This window comes from Antennarius striatus, chromosome 9, assembly GCF_040054535.1.
Source record: "Antennarius striatus isolate MH-2024 chromosome 9, ASM4005453v1, whole genome shotgun sequence".
Taxonomy (NCBI): Eukaryota; Metazoa; Chordata; class Actinopteri; order Lophiiformes; family Antennariidae; genus Antennarius; species Antennarius striatus.
This window is the reverse complement of record NC_090784.1, coordinates 19366599-19383897: the sequence shown is the minus strand read 5'-3', so window position 1 is coordinate 19383897 and position 17299 is coordinate 19366599. Positions and strand designations below refer to the sequence as shown.

Here is a 17299-nt window from a genome sequence, read left to right as displayed (position 1 = left end):
CCAACCAACCAACCACAACAGAAAAACGGACACTTTATGTGCACGCCCAAATAAATTGAGTTAATGAAATATCCGTGAAAGCGCCACTGCCACCTACTGTGGTGAATGTGCAATTACATTTTTTTCAAGCTGCACAAACCCTGTAACCTCATCTTCACGGTATACTGTTTACACATGTGACACAACACATTCAGGAATGCGCAACTCGAATTTCTCGTTTCAGAAAACGAGAAAAATGTATTCTTACCGTTAAGGGGTGATCGAAAGGCAACAGTAAGCGACCAGCCCCCTAATTATGAAGCACAGTTACTGTACATGGACTCTGGGTGTGTGAACACATGCTGTGTCCATTCACTTCTGAAACAAACATGAAGCAAGGGTTCTTGCAAGTAAAGATTTCGTCTTTTCATTGACAATTGAAAAACAAATGTTCTCCCGGTGATTGAGTGTACAAAGAAACGCAAGAACTTGGTAATTAGGAAAAGAAGACAATGTTTATGTATGCGTGTTTTGTTGGAAGTCCTTGGACACTGCCAGAGTCAATAACAGGTGTCAGGGAAGAGAAATAACACCTCTTGGCCTTGTATCCTCAGGAGGAATTTCTTGATATCAGCTGCTGATGCTTTTTTAAAATATTAACAACAACAAAATATATGTAATTTCTACAACAATTGGTGTTTATAGTGTTTTGTATAATATTAAAATATAATTTGTATTATTTTATTACTGTACTTGTGATTTTATACAATTAACATACAATATGCTGAGGATGGAAATGTCACTCTTAGCGGGCGGAATCGTCCCAAAGCAAACAATGTCAATGTCGAAGTCACTCTTCTGTATGACCCAGCTTATCACGCAAAGCTTGTTTTCTCTTTTTCTTAGGTCAAAAATGTTTGGTATTTTTGGTGATATTAGCCTATGTTCTACCTCTGATAACTAAAGAATATAAGAAATGAAAGAAGAAGAAATTTCAGCTACCTCGCTCTGAGGCTGACAATGGGAATTATGTCAAAATTACAGAAGTATGTTGATTTAAGATAAGATGTGAAGGATTTATTTTCAGAGAATCATTTCCAATTCTACATTGGATCATTTTTAAGAATTCAAGGTTGTTATAACCTTTTGGCCTGTGCCCCTACTAAACATGTATTAATGCATGTCCCTTTTCATATTGTGATAAAGGGATATAATCAGCCAAAATGTGTCATCAGTCCAGTTTGAATTGAAAGATTCACCCAATCTATGAATGATTACATCACTGAATATAAACAGATGCACTTAAAGATAAATTGGTGCTAGCACGTTTCATTTAAAGTTTAAATTTTAAATGACCTATAGAAAATAGCACCAATATAGGAACAACAAGAAATACTTATATTGAGACTGCTTATTTAAGATTATCTAATATATTTCTAAACAAATGACCAAATTAGCTTTTTTTTAGTACAAATAATTTACAAAGCACAAATCACAACTTTCTGTGACATTTGATTTCCATTGTTTTTATTTTCACATCAATAATATAATAGAAACAAATGATAAAGAGGAAAAAAAATCATTTATCCACATTTCTTATAACCATATCTGAAGGAGTTTAAGACGACCATTTGCAGACAGTTGTGATACACAATATATTGCATTTTATTGACTTTCACCCACTTTAGCACAGGCTGCCTCAAGGTCTTTGGGAGGTTAAGCTTTGTTTCAGCCTCTCCTCAGCTTTCTGTTTCTGAACTTCTTTGAATATCTGCAATGACATGTGTAAAAAATGTTACTTATAGATTTACTTACCATAATGTTGCTGTAAACCCTACGGAATGCTGATTTATTATAAGTGCAGACTGAAAAATGTAATGTATGTGTTAAGGTATTTGGATTAAATATCTCTAGCAGACAACATTTATACACACCATCATACAAAGGAAATGCAGTGATGTATCTGTTATTTCAGTACCTTAATGCACAAAGCCTTCTTGGCCAGCCAGCGGCGAGTCTGCCTTCTGTGGTAGTCAGGAGGGAAGGTGTAGGTGATGCCCAGCTGCTCGCACACCTTTTCAAAGGCATTATAGTCAACCGACCTAAGGCGTTTTAAAATCTTTTTCCTTTTATCAATGGCCAAGAGCATCCCCCTCTTGTTGGCTTTGTCCTGGAATGAAATAACATGAAAGAAGTAGACTGTAAATATGACACAAGCAGGCTAAAAAAAAATAAAGAAAGAAATTGGGACACCAATATAAGCCCAATGTACAAGCTAACCAGTTCAACTTGGTGTTAATTCACAGAAATGTTTAATGCATTTTGTGATGCAATATGGAAATTTCCAATATTAACTAAACTGTGTTACTACATATTCTTTTTCATATGAGGGAGTACACAGGATATCTTGCAGCAAATGTATGCTACACATCAGAGGAAGGCAGAGAGGAAATGTGGAGAGATGTTGCTGGCCAGCAACAAAATAGCTAACATTATTTTTTATTACCGAAAAAATCTGTTGGAGATTTTACTCCCTTAACTCACCTTGCGATGTTTTTGCAAGTGCTCTTGATAGTTCCGGATTTTTGTGGTAAAAATAGCCACTGGGAAAGAAAAGAAATGACAAAGACAACTGAGTCAACATAAAAATAAAACAAGCTAGCTCTTCACTTTTAGTGAATACTAGTGAGAACACAGCATACAAGGCTGAGGACAAGTAATTTACCCCAGACTTCCATTGAGTTACGGTCATTCTTGTCCTTCTGGACTTTTGAGATCAGCTGTTCCATTTTCAGCTGTACCTTTTCACTCTGGAGACATGAACAGATTATTAAGAAGCATGAAGACTACCTGATTTTCATCAAGTGACTAGTGTTATCGCTTAAAAAAAAGGACAATCAGGAAACACTACTGAATAATGAAAAAGTGGTTGAAATCATCCCTTTGGTAAGGGCATACTAAAAATACTGTAGTGTAAAACATGGCAAGACGATCTAGTGAAGTATGAGAACCCACGTGACTCGCTAGCTCCAATGAAAGAAGTCTTCTGACAACATCATCAGTCCTGTGAACACAAAACAGACTATTAGATGAGTAGTTGAATCCAGATGTCATAAATTGTGAAAATAAAGTTTTTCTTGTGTGTGAGCAAAATACTATATGTATTTGATATTTTGCCATTGCTGGTATACAATAGAAAGATTTTTCAAGACACATGTCATACAAAATACTGTGTATTGCATATTTACGTTTGAGCAAGGGGTACAGCTGTGTAATCATCCTTCAGCATTGTTGGAGTTAAGTCACTGAGCTGACTCACAGGAGCTGGAAGATCATGTTTAAAAGAGCAGCTGAATTTAAAATATGCCAATTCATTGTTAGGTGACAATGTTGTCTGATAGTATACCTGTTGTCTTTTTCTTCGATGCAGACTGACCATAATGTCTCATTGATGGAACAGCAAAATGTCCTGCAACTGAGGAAAACATATGTAGAGATTGCATGGAATGATGGTAACAACAGAGTGTCAAGGTGCTCTGATGATAAAACTGTCTAGCACACTGGTGTACTGTCCCTACAGATAGGGATTACCAGGCCTGAGAGGATGAGGCAACATCTTTGATGTTTTGAAATGTGTTGCAGAAATAAAGATCAGAATGACTACACATTAATAAAAACCCAAGGGCTTGAATTAATTAATTTGACTATTATTCATTCCTAAAAGTAAAATTTGCATCTAGGTTAAAAAGAACATTGCATTCGGTTTTAGCGACATTCTACATTATGTCATTATATCAGTGCATTGTATCTGTTTTTTTTAAATAGGTTGTAAACTGAGTTTGTCCGTACATGTGTAACTCCCCTTTCCTTCTTCTTCTCCTTTCAGCTTTTCCCCATCTTCTCACTATCTAAGATCCTGTTGAACAGCCCAGTCAGAAACTCTACTGCCACCTCTCCTAGACACTTCCATACCTCCACAGGTATATCATCAGGACCGACTGCCTTTCCACTCTTCATCCTCTTCAATGCCCTCCTCACTTCATCCTGACTAATCTTTGCTACATCCTGGTCCACAACAGTCACCTCTTCTAGTCTTTGTTCCCTCTCATTTTCCACGTTCATCAACTCTTCAAAGTACTCTTTCCATCTTCCCATCACACTACTGGCACCTGTCAATAGACTTCCATCCCTATCCTTAATCACCTTAACCTGCTGCACGTCCTTCCCATCTCTGTCTCTCTGTCTTGCCCACCGGTATAGATCAGTCTCCCCTCCTTACTGTCCAACCTAGCATACAAGTCATCATAAGCCCCTTGTTTGGCCTTTGCTGCCTCTACTTTCACCTTACGCTACATCTCCATGTACTCCTGTCTATTGTCCTCAGTTATCTCAGTGTCCCACTTCTTCTTAGCTAACCTATTTCCCAGAGCTGGATTACCTTGTGGCACTGAGGAGAGTAAGGTGAATATTTCACCGTCAGAGGAGCGCCGCTGAAGCTCCCTTTTGTCAACAGTGCCCACTGCCGTTGGTCTTAGCGAACGGCTAATGTTCTAAATGATGCTAACAGGCGGGCAGGTATAGGCGCTGTAAAAATCCAAGTCAATGTGACATGGCTGTGTAATGTAGCATTAAAATAGCCAACAATTATATTAGCACATGTCTGCCAGACTCCAGCGGGCCGTTGTAGTCACACTTACCACAGCGGATTGTCGTTCCAGACAACAAGAAGCTGCATGTCCGCGGTTTCGTTGACAGAAACGAGCAGAGGGTTCCGCTTTCTCGCAAAACACCAACCGAAGATTTCAGAATAGTTTCTAGAGCAATTCTTGAAAACATGATCGTTCAGGATATTTATCAACGCAGAAAATAAACTACTTAAAATAATGAAAATGTGACAGGTATCCACACTCGACCCCTAGGAGAAGCTCGCCATTTTGTCCAGGCATCGCTAGATGAGCGCAGATGGATGAAAAACAATTTCTAGGCCATGCTAGACATCCCAGATCACATCGATGAGGGCCGAAAGGAAGCATTTCTTAAGAAATGCTGAATTGTGTATTCAGTAGCTGAATTAAGCTAAATTTTTAAATTGAAAACTAAAATTCAATTGCGTAGCTCTGACGTAATTTTTTCAGAATTTGTAAAAATTTTGGTGAAGAAGAGGTCCATCATGAGAGAAAGGGGCAAGTTGGTAATTCATAAATTATTAGGGCAATGTTTAATTTACATTCAAATGCAGTTTAACTGTTTGTCACCTTGCAATACTTATTCTTTCAGTATTTTGAGAACCTCACATAATCCACAATCATATTTAATTATATCAATGACATATTTTTCTTTCAATAAAAAAAGTTTATTTTGTGATTGAGGTAACAAACTTACAGTGTGGTACAAACAGAATGTGAAAATCATAAGCTTTTCATATCAAGGAGATTTTAGGATTCAATGAAGCATGCATTTACAGCTACGTGCTATGATGCATCACTTTATCGACTTATTATACACATTCAGATCTACATAAACATCTTATAGAATGATCGCTTATAATTATTAGTTAACTTTTATTCATTATACACATCATTCATGGCTAGTGCTCTTAGAAAAGGAAAGTCATTCCACAGAACATCTGGGTCTTCTGCCTCTTCAGATACACAATCATGGCATGGTCCAAAGAAACATTGCTCCACCGGCATCCCATTGGTTTCAATATTTTGATAGCTTCCTGGACTGATGGATTCCTCAGACTCCAAGAGGGGCTGTTTGGACTCAGAGCGCAGGTAGACACAAGGTGCTTTTGCTATGAGGCTGCTGCATGGATCAGAGAAGATCACAGTAGCGTAAGGAACAGAGCCACTGTTTGAACCAGAGTATCCAGGGATTAATGGCAAGCCACAAATGGACTCTCTGAGGTCACTTTTTTCCTCTCCACTGCTTAACCATGGGTCATCCTCCCCTTTACTTGGTTTCACAGGGAGATCCAAGAAGCTGAGATGAGACAGGTAAATTGGGTTGGGTTCTTTACTGTCTGAGGCAAGGTAGGTATCCTGCAACAGAAATTTTTTTTTTAATGTCTCAAGATTTTACATTGTCTTATGAAGTGTTAGTATAAGCACCATAAATGGATTTTTGTGACCACTTTGGGAAAGTAGAACAAACAAGCCGCTGACATCTCAAATAAGCAATGTGTTGTTAAAAAGTTGCAAGATTAAAAAGACTTTAAAACTTTGCATGTACCCCATGATGCATTAAATATATAAAACCATGATTGTTTCTCCTTTAACTGTTGCTTTGTCATTATGTTGATGGTCACCAGGTAGCTGCTAACAATGCATGTTTAACATTCTGCTTTGTTTAGTGCAGGGAAGGTAGGTTACAGGTATACCTCAGCTTACATCATTAGTTGGTTCTAGAAGACACGAAAGAAGTGGAAAAATGATGCATGTTGAATTAACTTGTCTCCACGCTAAATCAAAAATAACCTTTCCCAGTTCTGTTTTGTACTTTGTGGATACATTTTCAATAATATATGGTCAATAAAATCCTATTTTAATTCTATTCCAGACGTGCCGCCAGTGCTTTGCAGAGCGTATTTATTGTCCAGTAACATAATATCATGCGCTTTTAACGGTTTACTTGTGATTTTAAAATTCAAGTATTAATGGTGGAAAGACTTAAAGTCAAGTAAAATGATGTAGACTGGATTTTTATTTTTCTGTTTATTTTTTCTCGTAAAACTGGCATATAATATAGAACAGTGCAATTCAAAATGACGCAAGCCGAGGTATACCTGTACTGAAAAATTCTCAAAGCCCAAAGCAACTGCACAAGAAAAGCCAAAATAATAAGAGATTGTCATACCAAAACAGTAAGAGGAAAGATGATGAAATGTACCACAGAAACCGCAAGTTTTGCTTAAATTTTATGTGAATTGACAAGCGAATGATTGTGTATCACATCTCTTTGTACATAATTGATATGTCTGTTTTAACCTAATGGGGATTATTATATAAAAACAAATTTACAGGTTATTTTTTTGCACCTGTGTTGAATCAGTCGTCCAACTCTTGATGCTGCTGTTTGCCGGATCTGGAACAGCAGGCCAGAGGTGCACTTTAAACCTGAAAAAACAAAACAAAACAAACAAACAAACAAACAAACAAACAAACACATAAACAAACAAATGGGAAGAAGATTGTAAGAATATCGCAAGTCCACAAAATACGTTGTGGCAATGATCTCACCTTTTGTGGCTGGAGAAACAAGTCAAGACCATGAAGATAATTAACAAGGACAGCCCAACACCAGATGCAGTCACAATGATGACAACAGTAACTGCATCTGAGAAAGAGGCACAAAATGTGTAATAAAAGATCTACAACATCCCTGTCATATTTTCAGCAAATCAATTGATGATACCAACCGAAGGACTGGAATTCGAAATGAATTGTCGAACCATTCAGGCTTCCTCCAGATGTGCTAACCATCATGAAAACTTCATAGAGAGGTGCACTTTTGAGGTCTTTGAGTACCACCCTCCTGTCTTCTGGGTCAACATTTTCAACTGAGGGAGAATTCGTGCACCAAATTTGATCAAGGACAAAACACAGATAATTAAAAGAAATAAAATTGTGGTTTTCACTCTACCTTTAATGGCTCCACCCTGATACCAGTAGAAAATTTTATAGCTGTGGATGATTCCATTCCTTTGGCTCAATGGTATTTCATCCCAGGCAAGCTCAATACGTGAATGCCATTTCTTTCTAATTTGTATTTTTGGAACCATGGATGGAGCTTTAAAAAGAAAATATCACTGGATCATATAAACAAAACTTACATGTTATGATTGAACTGAAGCTATCAAAAATATTTATTCATTTCTATCCACAAGAGGGCATTATTTCATTATGTATCATTTGTTTTTGACAATCCACACATCATTTTTATGTCTTTACTGGTGACAAACTCTTTTTCCATCTATGCAAAGATAAGGCAGCCCAACTCCCACACTTATGTCTGCTGTGTGTGATCCTCTTTGTGACTTTGGTGGCTTACCCTTTTGTCTCCAGTAAGCATTAACAGTCTGAGGACGGCCTAACCCATCCTTAAACCCTGGATACACAGAGATCTCATAGGGCTTGTAGGGCTCAAAGCCGCCTATTGATGACAGTGAAGAGGTTACTTTGTATCAGCGCCCACAAGCTCATAACAGTGTGTATAGGCCGGTTGTATGTAAGAAAAAGAAGAACTTGCATAAGACTGGAGGTAGAGGATGAGAGTTAGATTTAGGAAACTGAACACAAGGTGGATCTTTATGTCGAATAAAGTAAACTAGGAAAAGCTTGATGACTTTTTTCTCTCATCCAAACGCTTCATCTGTAGAACTTCAATAGAATTCAAGACCCTCTTATACGAGAGGGGAAATGTCTTTTCCTGTAAGTACAGCTGACTTTATTGAACACAAAGATCTGGCATGACCTGGATGATTGAGAATCTTCACACACACACAAAAATTAGGAAATTGAGCTACAAAACAAAAACCATAACATGTACCTTTTATAACAAGACTTGTCTGGTTCCTGCTGACTATTTCAAATGGTGAAAGAGAAGGTTCTTCATTCAACAAAGGTCTCCATTCCACCACAAAATCAACTAGATGAGAAGAAACCACTGTTCTCCATTTGACCAGTAAAGATTTGTTGTCTTGCGCAACAGCAGAGACATCCGATATCACTATGAAGTCTACAGAAACAAAAGACATCCAAACCACACACAAAGACACACAGACACACAGACACACAGACACAGACACACACACACACACACACACACACACACACACACACACACACACACACACACACACACACACACACACACACACACACACACACACACACACACACACACACACACACACACACACACACACAAATTAAACAGAGTTATTCTACAGCCAGTTTAAGAAGATCTAAATTTGTCAATTTTACCTTTTGGTGGGTAAATGTGGCATTCAGTGGGGGCGGATTTCCCTGCTGCATTTACAGCCCTCAGATACACTTTTTTTACCCTCCTGGGAAGCTGGAAAGTACAATAATTCCCCTTTGTAGTACACAACTTTCCCTTTCCACCCAGTGTTTTTTGATCTGAGACAATGTATGACACATTTTGGCCGTTGGCGTGAAATTTTTTTGATGGCTACAAAGAAAAAAGCAAGAAAATATTTGAAAGCAAACCTCACACAGTTATCCAGAGCAATAACAGGAAATACATGGGTTTTTGATGGGTGTCAAGCAATTTGTGTGATGTTTGTACCTTCCAAAACAATTTTATGTTGAGATGTTTGTGCATTTGATCCCTCGATACCTTCATCCACCAGTCTAGGCGTCCAGTGGGAGCTAAAAAGAAAGTGATGGCTGTCAGGTTAGCTGCTCGTCAAAAGTATGCACTTCTCACTCTTTAAAAAACTAAAAGTTTTCTATACAAGACAAGTCTATGGACTTGTCTTGTATAGAAGTCTGCTGTGCTAGAGTTCACAGCAGAATTCAATAAATCAATTCAGCCTGTACTATTGGTGCAAAGCAACGGGAGAACGTGTTGAACATGACAGCATATATTGAAAAGACCAGGAAATGGAAGAAAATGCAATAGACTGGAAAATGTTAGAGTGACTGATTATGAGTGAATTGATCAAAGTCCTACCGCTCTCTAAGGTGACTGCAGACTGGCTACTGCTCCATTCACTCCAAGGGCTCTGCTTGTATCTGACTCTTATCTGGGTGACATAGTGGGTCCCATTCAGGAGATTACACAGGGTTGCAGTAGGTTTGCTTGGCAGGATCTAATGAGAGACACATTACAAATACGATTCCTGCCACACAGGTTAACTTCAAAAACATTGCTTTTTTTTTTTTTTTAGCCTAATCAAAAGCCAATCAATGATATTTTTCAGCCAATATTCACTGCAGTGAATTATACTCACTGGTCGCACAGTCCATTGGCTGCTGTTGACAGTCTTATGGCGGGCTTCCATATTCAGGTGCTGCCTATTGACCCAGATCTGGTGGTGAGATAAGCTCCAGCTCAACTCCAGGCAGCTGTACCTTCGAGGCACAGCTTCAACCCTCAGAATAATTGGTGGGTCAAACTTTGCTGAGGAAAAATGACCCTGATGTTTAATTGACATGACTGCTTTTGCAAAATGGAAGATTTTGTAATCCTATTGAAAACGACTACATAAGATTTAAGACCAGTTTGTGTCTCTAATGTTGTCTGTTGGATTTGAGTCAAGGAGATGAACTTTAGTTCCCACACAGGGATCTCTGAAAAGTTCAGCAGCTTTAAATATCACTTAGAGTGGCTGTGAAAGCAATTTCCAGTATCCTCACAGACTTTTGTGATCATCTGGATAAAATGATTCCATTTCACTAAGACCATTAATAAAATGAAACAATTTATCATGCTGCAATCACATTTTGTCATCCAAAACAAATGTGGTGGCTTATATGTGTCTTGATTTGAATAAAACAAAAGAGTGCAAGTGTGGAAATATCTTTTCAATAAATAAAAAAATGCTGAAACTTATATAAACAGTAAATGCATACATGGAAAATTCCTATAGCTTCTTGACTTGTGTCAAGAAACATTACCAAAAACATAAAAATAAATGAAAGTAAAACAAAAAAGTATGGGCGTAGAATAAAAAGCCATTGCACCAAGCGTTATTGCACTGCTACAGAGTAAGTTTTCGAATCTACTTTTTATAAGAATGATGAAACTTGATCACTATTTTACTAGAGGTTTGCTGAAGTAACCATGACCTGTTAGCCTTAAGCAAAGTAAAAGTATTGTGCTGCAGAGGAGTGGTTAAATGTAGAATTTGTCTCTTTGTATTACTTTGCAGTTGTATAGTAATAATTTTCAACAATATTGCAGAGTAATTATATTTATAGACTTCTATGTAGCTAGTTTTCTCAAGGTCAAGGTCATCATCTCATTTTCATCCCCTTCGCCACCCGAGTAATGTACTTTTTGTTTCATCTTTTTATCTGCAACGGTTGCGAAGATATTTGGTGGATTAACGGACGGACGGACGAACAAACACAAACACTGACGACTACAATACATCACCACTTTGAAGCAGGATGTAATAAATGTATGTTTAGTTTATTTCCAACCTTTACTGATGGGCTTCAACATGATTGGAGCTGACGTTGCCTCTCCGAGTTCATTCACTGCCCTCACATATATTTCCATTTCAGAGAATAATCCAAAGTCTGGACGAGGGATGGTGTAGCGGTGGACTCCAGGTAGCATTAAATATGTGTGGTTCTCGTGGAGTTCCCTGAAATGAGGTCATTGAGATATTGGAGAATGGTTGTGTTAACTTCCACAGATAGTTTGTAAAATCACTTTTGACACCAAACATAACATTTACTTTTGGATAACATCTTCACTGTGTTCCCAGAAGATGCTAGTTAAGAGTAGGATATTACCATATGTTGGTATGGAGAGTGTACTTTGTGGGCAGATAGGTCTCCTGCTCTCCAGGGTCCCAGACACAGATCATGGTGTTGGGTTTTGTCAGGTTTGTCTGACAGCTGAGGTTTTGTGGTGCTTCTGGTGGATCTAAAAGAACAAAATGTAAAGGAATTTTATGGAATTCAAAAAATTCTCTTCATTCATCTTCCAACCATTTTTATAAAGCTCGTGTATTTTGAAATGTGGCTCCCTTGATCATAACATGATATTTGGACAAAAATCATTTAAGAGTTTGCAAAGAAAAAACCTTGCCTTTGTCTTCTGATAAAATCTCTGCTACTAAAGCCTTAAATGTCATATATCCATGAATGTCTGCCAGAGTTCTTAGATTGGTGGACATTAATAAGTTCGGACATGAAACAGAAGTTGAATGCTTTGATGGTTTGCTCATTTTCTTTGTGTGTTTTTTTTAGATTCACATGCAGTATATATATATATATATATATATATATATATATATATATATATATATATATATATATATATATATATATATATATATATGTATATATATATGTATATATATATATCCAGTATATATATATGTATATATACACACATACACACAGTATATATATATATATATATATATATATATATATATATATGAATGAATTATATACAGTATATATATATATATATATATATATATATATATATATATATATATATATATATATATATATATATATATATATATATATATATATACTGTATATAATTCATTCATTCAGTCCGTCTGTCAGTCATTCATTCAGTCATTCATTTGGACATGTAAACTCCACAGAGAAGGCCCTGGTTTCAGTTAGATTCACAAAATTAGGTAACCACTACTGTCTGGTGGAATTTTTACGACTGAAACAAAAAATGTTTGAATATTTCTCACATCCAGCTCTGATCTCTACTCCTTTGACTACTTGAGCAGGAGAGGCCTGGACACAGCAGGTGAGGAACGCTCTGGTGTGATTGAAGCTGGGTATAACAACCTCTGAAACCCTGCTGTTCGCTCCGGCCATGGTGTTGCTGGGGAGCAAGTGATTATCTAGACGCCACTCTATACGAACAGCCTCTCCAATGACCAGGGGGCAGCTGTCTCTGATGACACAAGTGGCTCTCACAGGCGATCCCAGAGGCACCACTAAGCTGGATGTTTGGATATCGGCGCATGGTGGTATCTCATTATCTGAAAATGAGTAAATGAATGTTAATGTTGCATGTTAAAGATTATGTAATAAATGCTTACTAAAAAATCTCTGAGGTAGGGGAGGGGGATGTGTAGGAGCAATTCACAACGGCTGTTTATGCATTTACATTTAGATTTGCAATTTTATCCAGAGGGCAGCACTCACCATTTCTGGCTCCATTCACAAATGCCACCAGCATAACAATCACTGACAACCACGTTGGTTTCATGATGATAAAACCTGTCAGACTGGCAAATGAAATGCATTATTCTTAAATTACAAACCCTCACATCCCATCGCAATAATGTGTGAATCGTTCTTCTTCCTGAGCCGCTTGTTTTGTGGTGCGAAGAGAGCAATTGAGAGTTAAACGTCTGCTTTTTCAAAATACATCACAAACGCTGTGTTTCAAGTGTTGTGGCATGGTGGTCTGATGTGGCCCACGATGTGATCTCCATAATGCATAATATTTTTATATAAACTGACTGCATGTGAATGGATCCACTGAGAGAAAAATCTAGTGCGCTGTCTGCATAAGTATGAGGAAAATCCTGACACATGACACACTGTAGAACCTAAAAATCAATGACAGTTGGGTCAACATTTATGAAGCATGATTACATAAGTGATTTGGCACTTAAAGTTCCATTCGCTACGAGACAATGAAATCTGGATTCGCCGTGGGAGAAATTAATAGGTATACTGGCGATATGCATCCACCTCTCAATCTCGTTTTCTTATCAGGGGGACGAAAGTTCTCTGAGCAGACAGGAAGATTGTAATTGCCAGCTATTAACAGGTCGTGGGCATGCGCTCCACAGCTGATTGATCATGTATAATGAGCAGAAGAGCTTGTGAGCTAAGCAGATGGGAGCACTTTTCTACCATATTGTGCTTCTAATACTGAGTCAACAACCTGATCTGTATATTCGGTACTCAGTTGGGGGTTGTGGCAAACACAGTTGTTATGTAAAGGACTTTTTCTGACTGTGTTTTGCAAATACGTACTGTTACACAATTAGAAGAACACGCTGAACTCTTCTGGATCACAAAGCAACAGGAAGAAGGTCCAGGTATGCTCTCATAGCGTTTCTGTCTCTTTGTGCTGTGTGGAAGAAAAGATAAAACCGTTCTTAGTTTTAAATTCATTCCTGAAACATTACTTCAGTTAGTAATGGCCCTTATGTAGCGAATCTGAGGAACTGTGCCATCATGTTTCCTGTTCTTATCACCTGTAGAACCTACATGCAGCCTGCAAACGTTCACAAGTGCAACAGATGACAAGAAGAATAATCTTGTATAAGTTTATTTAGTGTCATCTCAGTTTATTTAGTGTGCAGCTGCAGATATTTCACCAGGGATGTTAAGGGGCTAAACTGGCTTGTAAAGTAAGCATCTCTGTGGTTGATTCTGAACTAATCTGGAGGAGATTACTGAGAAACGGAGAGAGAGAAAAATGGACTTCACTCTCAAGAACTCCTCCCATCCTTTGGATGGAAGAGGATGCATTCAATTAAAAAAACATTCTCATTGATTTGTTGTCTAATGCACATTTTATTTTCTGCTTTTCATTTGAGGAAACTGGCACGCCAGTGCACTGCGGAATAATAATAATAACAACAACAACAACAACAACAACAACAATAATAATAATAACTATTATTATTATTACTATTATTATTATTATTACTATTATTATTATTATTATTATTATTATTATTATTATTATTATTATTATTATTATTATTATTATTATTATTATTATTATTATTATCTTTTTTGATAAAATCATTTGTCCAAGCAATTCCAGCTTGGACAAACTGCTGTGTTTGAGATTAATCAGTTCCCTTTCAGTTATTTGCGTGTGATTTCTGACCTTATAGGCCAAGTTGGCACAGTAATTTATATGACTTATTTCTGCACTAATACTATGAATTCAATTGTCCGGGTCTCACACAATCTGAGCTGAGGTCTGCCTATTATAGATACCGACATGCTATACACATATTGAGAATTTGTCTTGTCTTTCATGTTATGTAATATGATCAAATAGCCTTATAATTACAAATAACAGTTGAAGGTGTCATTAAAAGCATCAAGTCATATGGAGAACAGAAATATTATTTGATTTTTATCCTGTTCATTTAATACTGCTAATAAAATCAGAAAAAGTGTACTTTCAATTGTAACTCCAGTGTAAGAAGACAGGATATCTCTCTCATCTTATCAGACAATGCAGAAGGTGACCCTTGAGATAAATTTCACAGACAAGTTCCCTTGGATACGTGCGTGCGACGCTTATACGCATAGCAGTCATGCATGGGACGAGCCACTGAGACCACAGCATTAAGAAATTCCCTGTCCTGGTCTGTTTGATTCTGTTGGTCAACTATTGCTAATTTCTCATCCAACCAAAACATGACAACATCGTCTATACATTCTATAATCATCAGACAGTTACTATTAAATCTACTTCAATTTACTACGTAGTATTTCCGCAACAATTCAAGAATCTTACGTCTGGACTGTTTTCAAGCAACTTTACGCCAGGAGGAATGACTTTAATAATGTGTAGCTATCACTCAAACTCACAGTTGGATCACTGCCTGTAGCAGACAATAAGCTAGTATAAGGCAAAGCCTCTGTTAAAGCAGTGTGTGAGGAATTGCTCCATTCCTTATCAGCTGTGTACATAAAGGCTTCAATTTTACCTCCTGCTTTCTTTTTAAGAATTTCTGCTTGGTACTGAAAAGCAATCACCCGTGATTCTGGCCAAAAGCAGAAAAAGAAGATTGAGACTTTTGTGTTTTTATACGCGCGCGCGCACACACACACACACACACACACACACACACACACACACACACACACACACACACACACACACACACACACACACACACACACACACACACACACACACACACACACACACACACACACACACACACACACACACACATAACCACACATTTTGACAGTTGTATTATTAATATGTTACTTGGTGTCATTTATGTGTCTGAGTGAGCATTTTACCACCGTATGTTTCCTTGTCCATTGCTGTTGTGGGTTACGAAAGCCCACTTTCAGGATTTAGCAATATCCTCAACATAATGTGCAATGGCAAGCTTGCCACTGTTTCCCCTTTTTGATCCAGTTTCTCACACTATGTGCCACACTTTGAATAAGGACATTTAAAATGGTTAAAATTGTAATGTTTTCAGGTCAACAAGCCCATAAAGGTCAGACACATTGACCTTCTGTGTCAGCAGCTGTGAAATTCCATAAAGTCAAAAAGGGAGAAAGCAATCTGTTTCACATCCTCTTTTTCATGGATGATGAGAACACACCGTGTTTTTCTTAACATGCTAAAATACTCCCTTGGTGACAGTTTCACGATTTGGATGAATGCCACAATCATGAAAGAGTAAATAGGAATACTCATATAATGACTGTTTGGACAAAAACAAACCGACCCCCCCCCAAAAAAAACCAAAAACAAAAAAAACAATGAATCATAAAAAGGGCTATGTTCTTTTAAAATTAAAACTCTTTTAGAATTTTCTCTTTTATATGTTTTTTAATTAACCATTGAATTATCTTGACTTTAAAAGTCTGTCTTATCCTAAAGATGATAAATGGCACAAGTACCAATAAAATCAGATTAAGGGAGCATTTTAAACAAAATTATGCAGAGCAGTCTGTGAGTTGGATCAGGATGCAACTCTCCAGTCTGAACCTGTGTCACTCAGAAACAAGTTTTGTGAAGTTTGCCTTTTCAATCTGGCACAAGTATCGAAATGAAAGGACAAGCAAATCGCTTGATGTGAAGATAAAGGAAAGCCATCAGAGACGCTTGCCACTCACCAGACAGCAGCTGTGCGGACCCAGAAAGACGAGAGGCTCTCATCAGCCTAGATGAAACGGTGAGGCTCAAAGAGGCTTAGAACGGAGGACACATGTGTGTGCCAAGCAGCAGCAGCAGCAACATCCTTATTTTGAATTTGTCACTGTTTTCCAGGAAGAAATATGTGACTGACGGGGCCCCGTTACGGGAAGAAAAGTGACGTTTTGAAATTCTAAAGAAAGGAGGTGAACAGCTTAATGAGAAATAACTTAAAACTGTAAGAGATTCAATCACGACATGTGACAATCATTAAATGTTACAAGACAGAAAGTAACATTAACACTCATTGTTTGGCTATAATGAAGTTAAACATCAAAATAGACATAATAAAATTAAAATATTCTTAATTTTTCTTATTTTGTGCAGAAATTCTGTGATGCAGTTGGTAGTGGTTTGTGGTTCACTAATAATCCCAGAAGAACCAGCAGATGAAATACATCAAGTGCATCATTGATGCACATGCGCAACTGAAACGGCAATAATTGTTACGCACTGGGATATTTAAATGTCAAATATTATTAAATCTATAAAACAATCAGTTGGTCATTTTATGTCTCATCCTATTTTTCTCTTCAGGTGATGGTGAATGTGTTTTTCAAGTATAGATCACATTTTTTTGACAAGCTAAAATTATCTGCAGGAAGAACTCAAGTGGTGAAGATAAAGTATAATCTGGTAAATAAATATGAGC

At 37.3% G+C, this 17299-nt stretch overlaps 2 protein-coding genes across 3 annotated transcripts; both read right to left on the bottom strand.

Moving 5' to 3' along the window:
• Positions 1 to 1490: 1490 nt before the first annotated feature.
• Positions 1491 to 4915, bottom strand: mrps15 (mitochondrial ribosomal protein S15). Its single transcript, XM_068324101.1, has 8 exons — positions 4677 to 4915; positions 3386 to 3454; positions 3228 to 3303; positions 2995 to 3043; positions 2705 to 2789; positions 2524 to 2582; positions 1958 to 2149; positions 1491 to 1750 (listed from the first exon to the last, which is right to left on the bottom strand). The coding sequence occupies exons 1-8, from the start codon at positions 4813 to 4815 to the stop codon at positions 1679 to 1681; spliced, it is 741 nt and encodes a 246-aa protein (XP_068180202.1). The 5' UTR covers positions 4816 to 4915; the 3' UTR covers positions 1491 to 1678.
• Positions 4916 to 5317: 402 nt separating this feature from the next.
• csf3r (colony stimulating factor 3 receptor) lies at positions 5318 to 16701 on the bottom strand. Of its 2 annotated transcripts, XM_068324533.1 has the most exons (17): positions 16569 to 16701; positions 13710 to 13806; positions 12867 to 12949; positions 12404 to 12700; positions 11472 to 11604; positions 11154 to 11320; positions 9959 to 10128; positions 9679 to 9817; positions 9292 to 9374; positions 8967 to 9174; positions 8530 to 8718; positions 8032 to 8133; positions 7624 to 7770; positions 7400 to 7540; positions 7221 to 7317; positions 7019 to 7097; positions 5318 to 6023 (listed from the first exon to the last, which is right to left on the bottom strand). In XM_068324533.1, the coding sequence occupies exons 3-17, from the start codon at positions 12928 to 12930 to the stop codon at positions 5541 to 5543; spliced, it is 2499 nt and encodes an 832-aa protein (XP_068180634.1). In that variant the 5' UTR covers positions 12931 to 12949; positions 13710 to 13806; positions 16569 to 16701; the 3' UTR covers positions 5318 to 5540. The 2 variants fall into 2 exon arrangements, with proteins under 2 accessions (XP_068180634.1, XP_068180635.1); XM_068324534.1 differs by lacking the exon at positions 12867 to 12949.
• Positions 16702 to 17299: the final 598 nt, after the last annotated feature.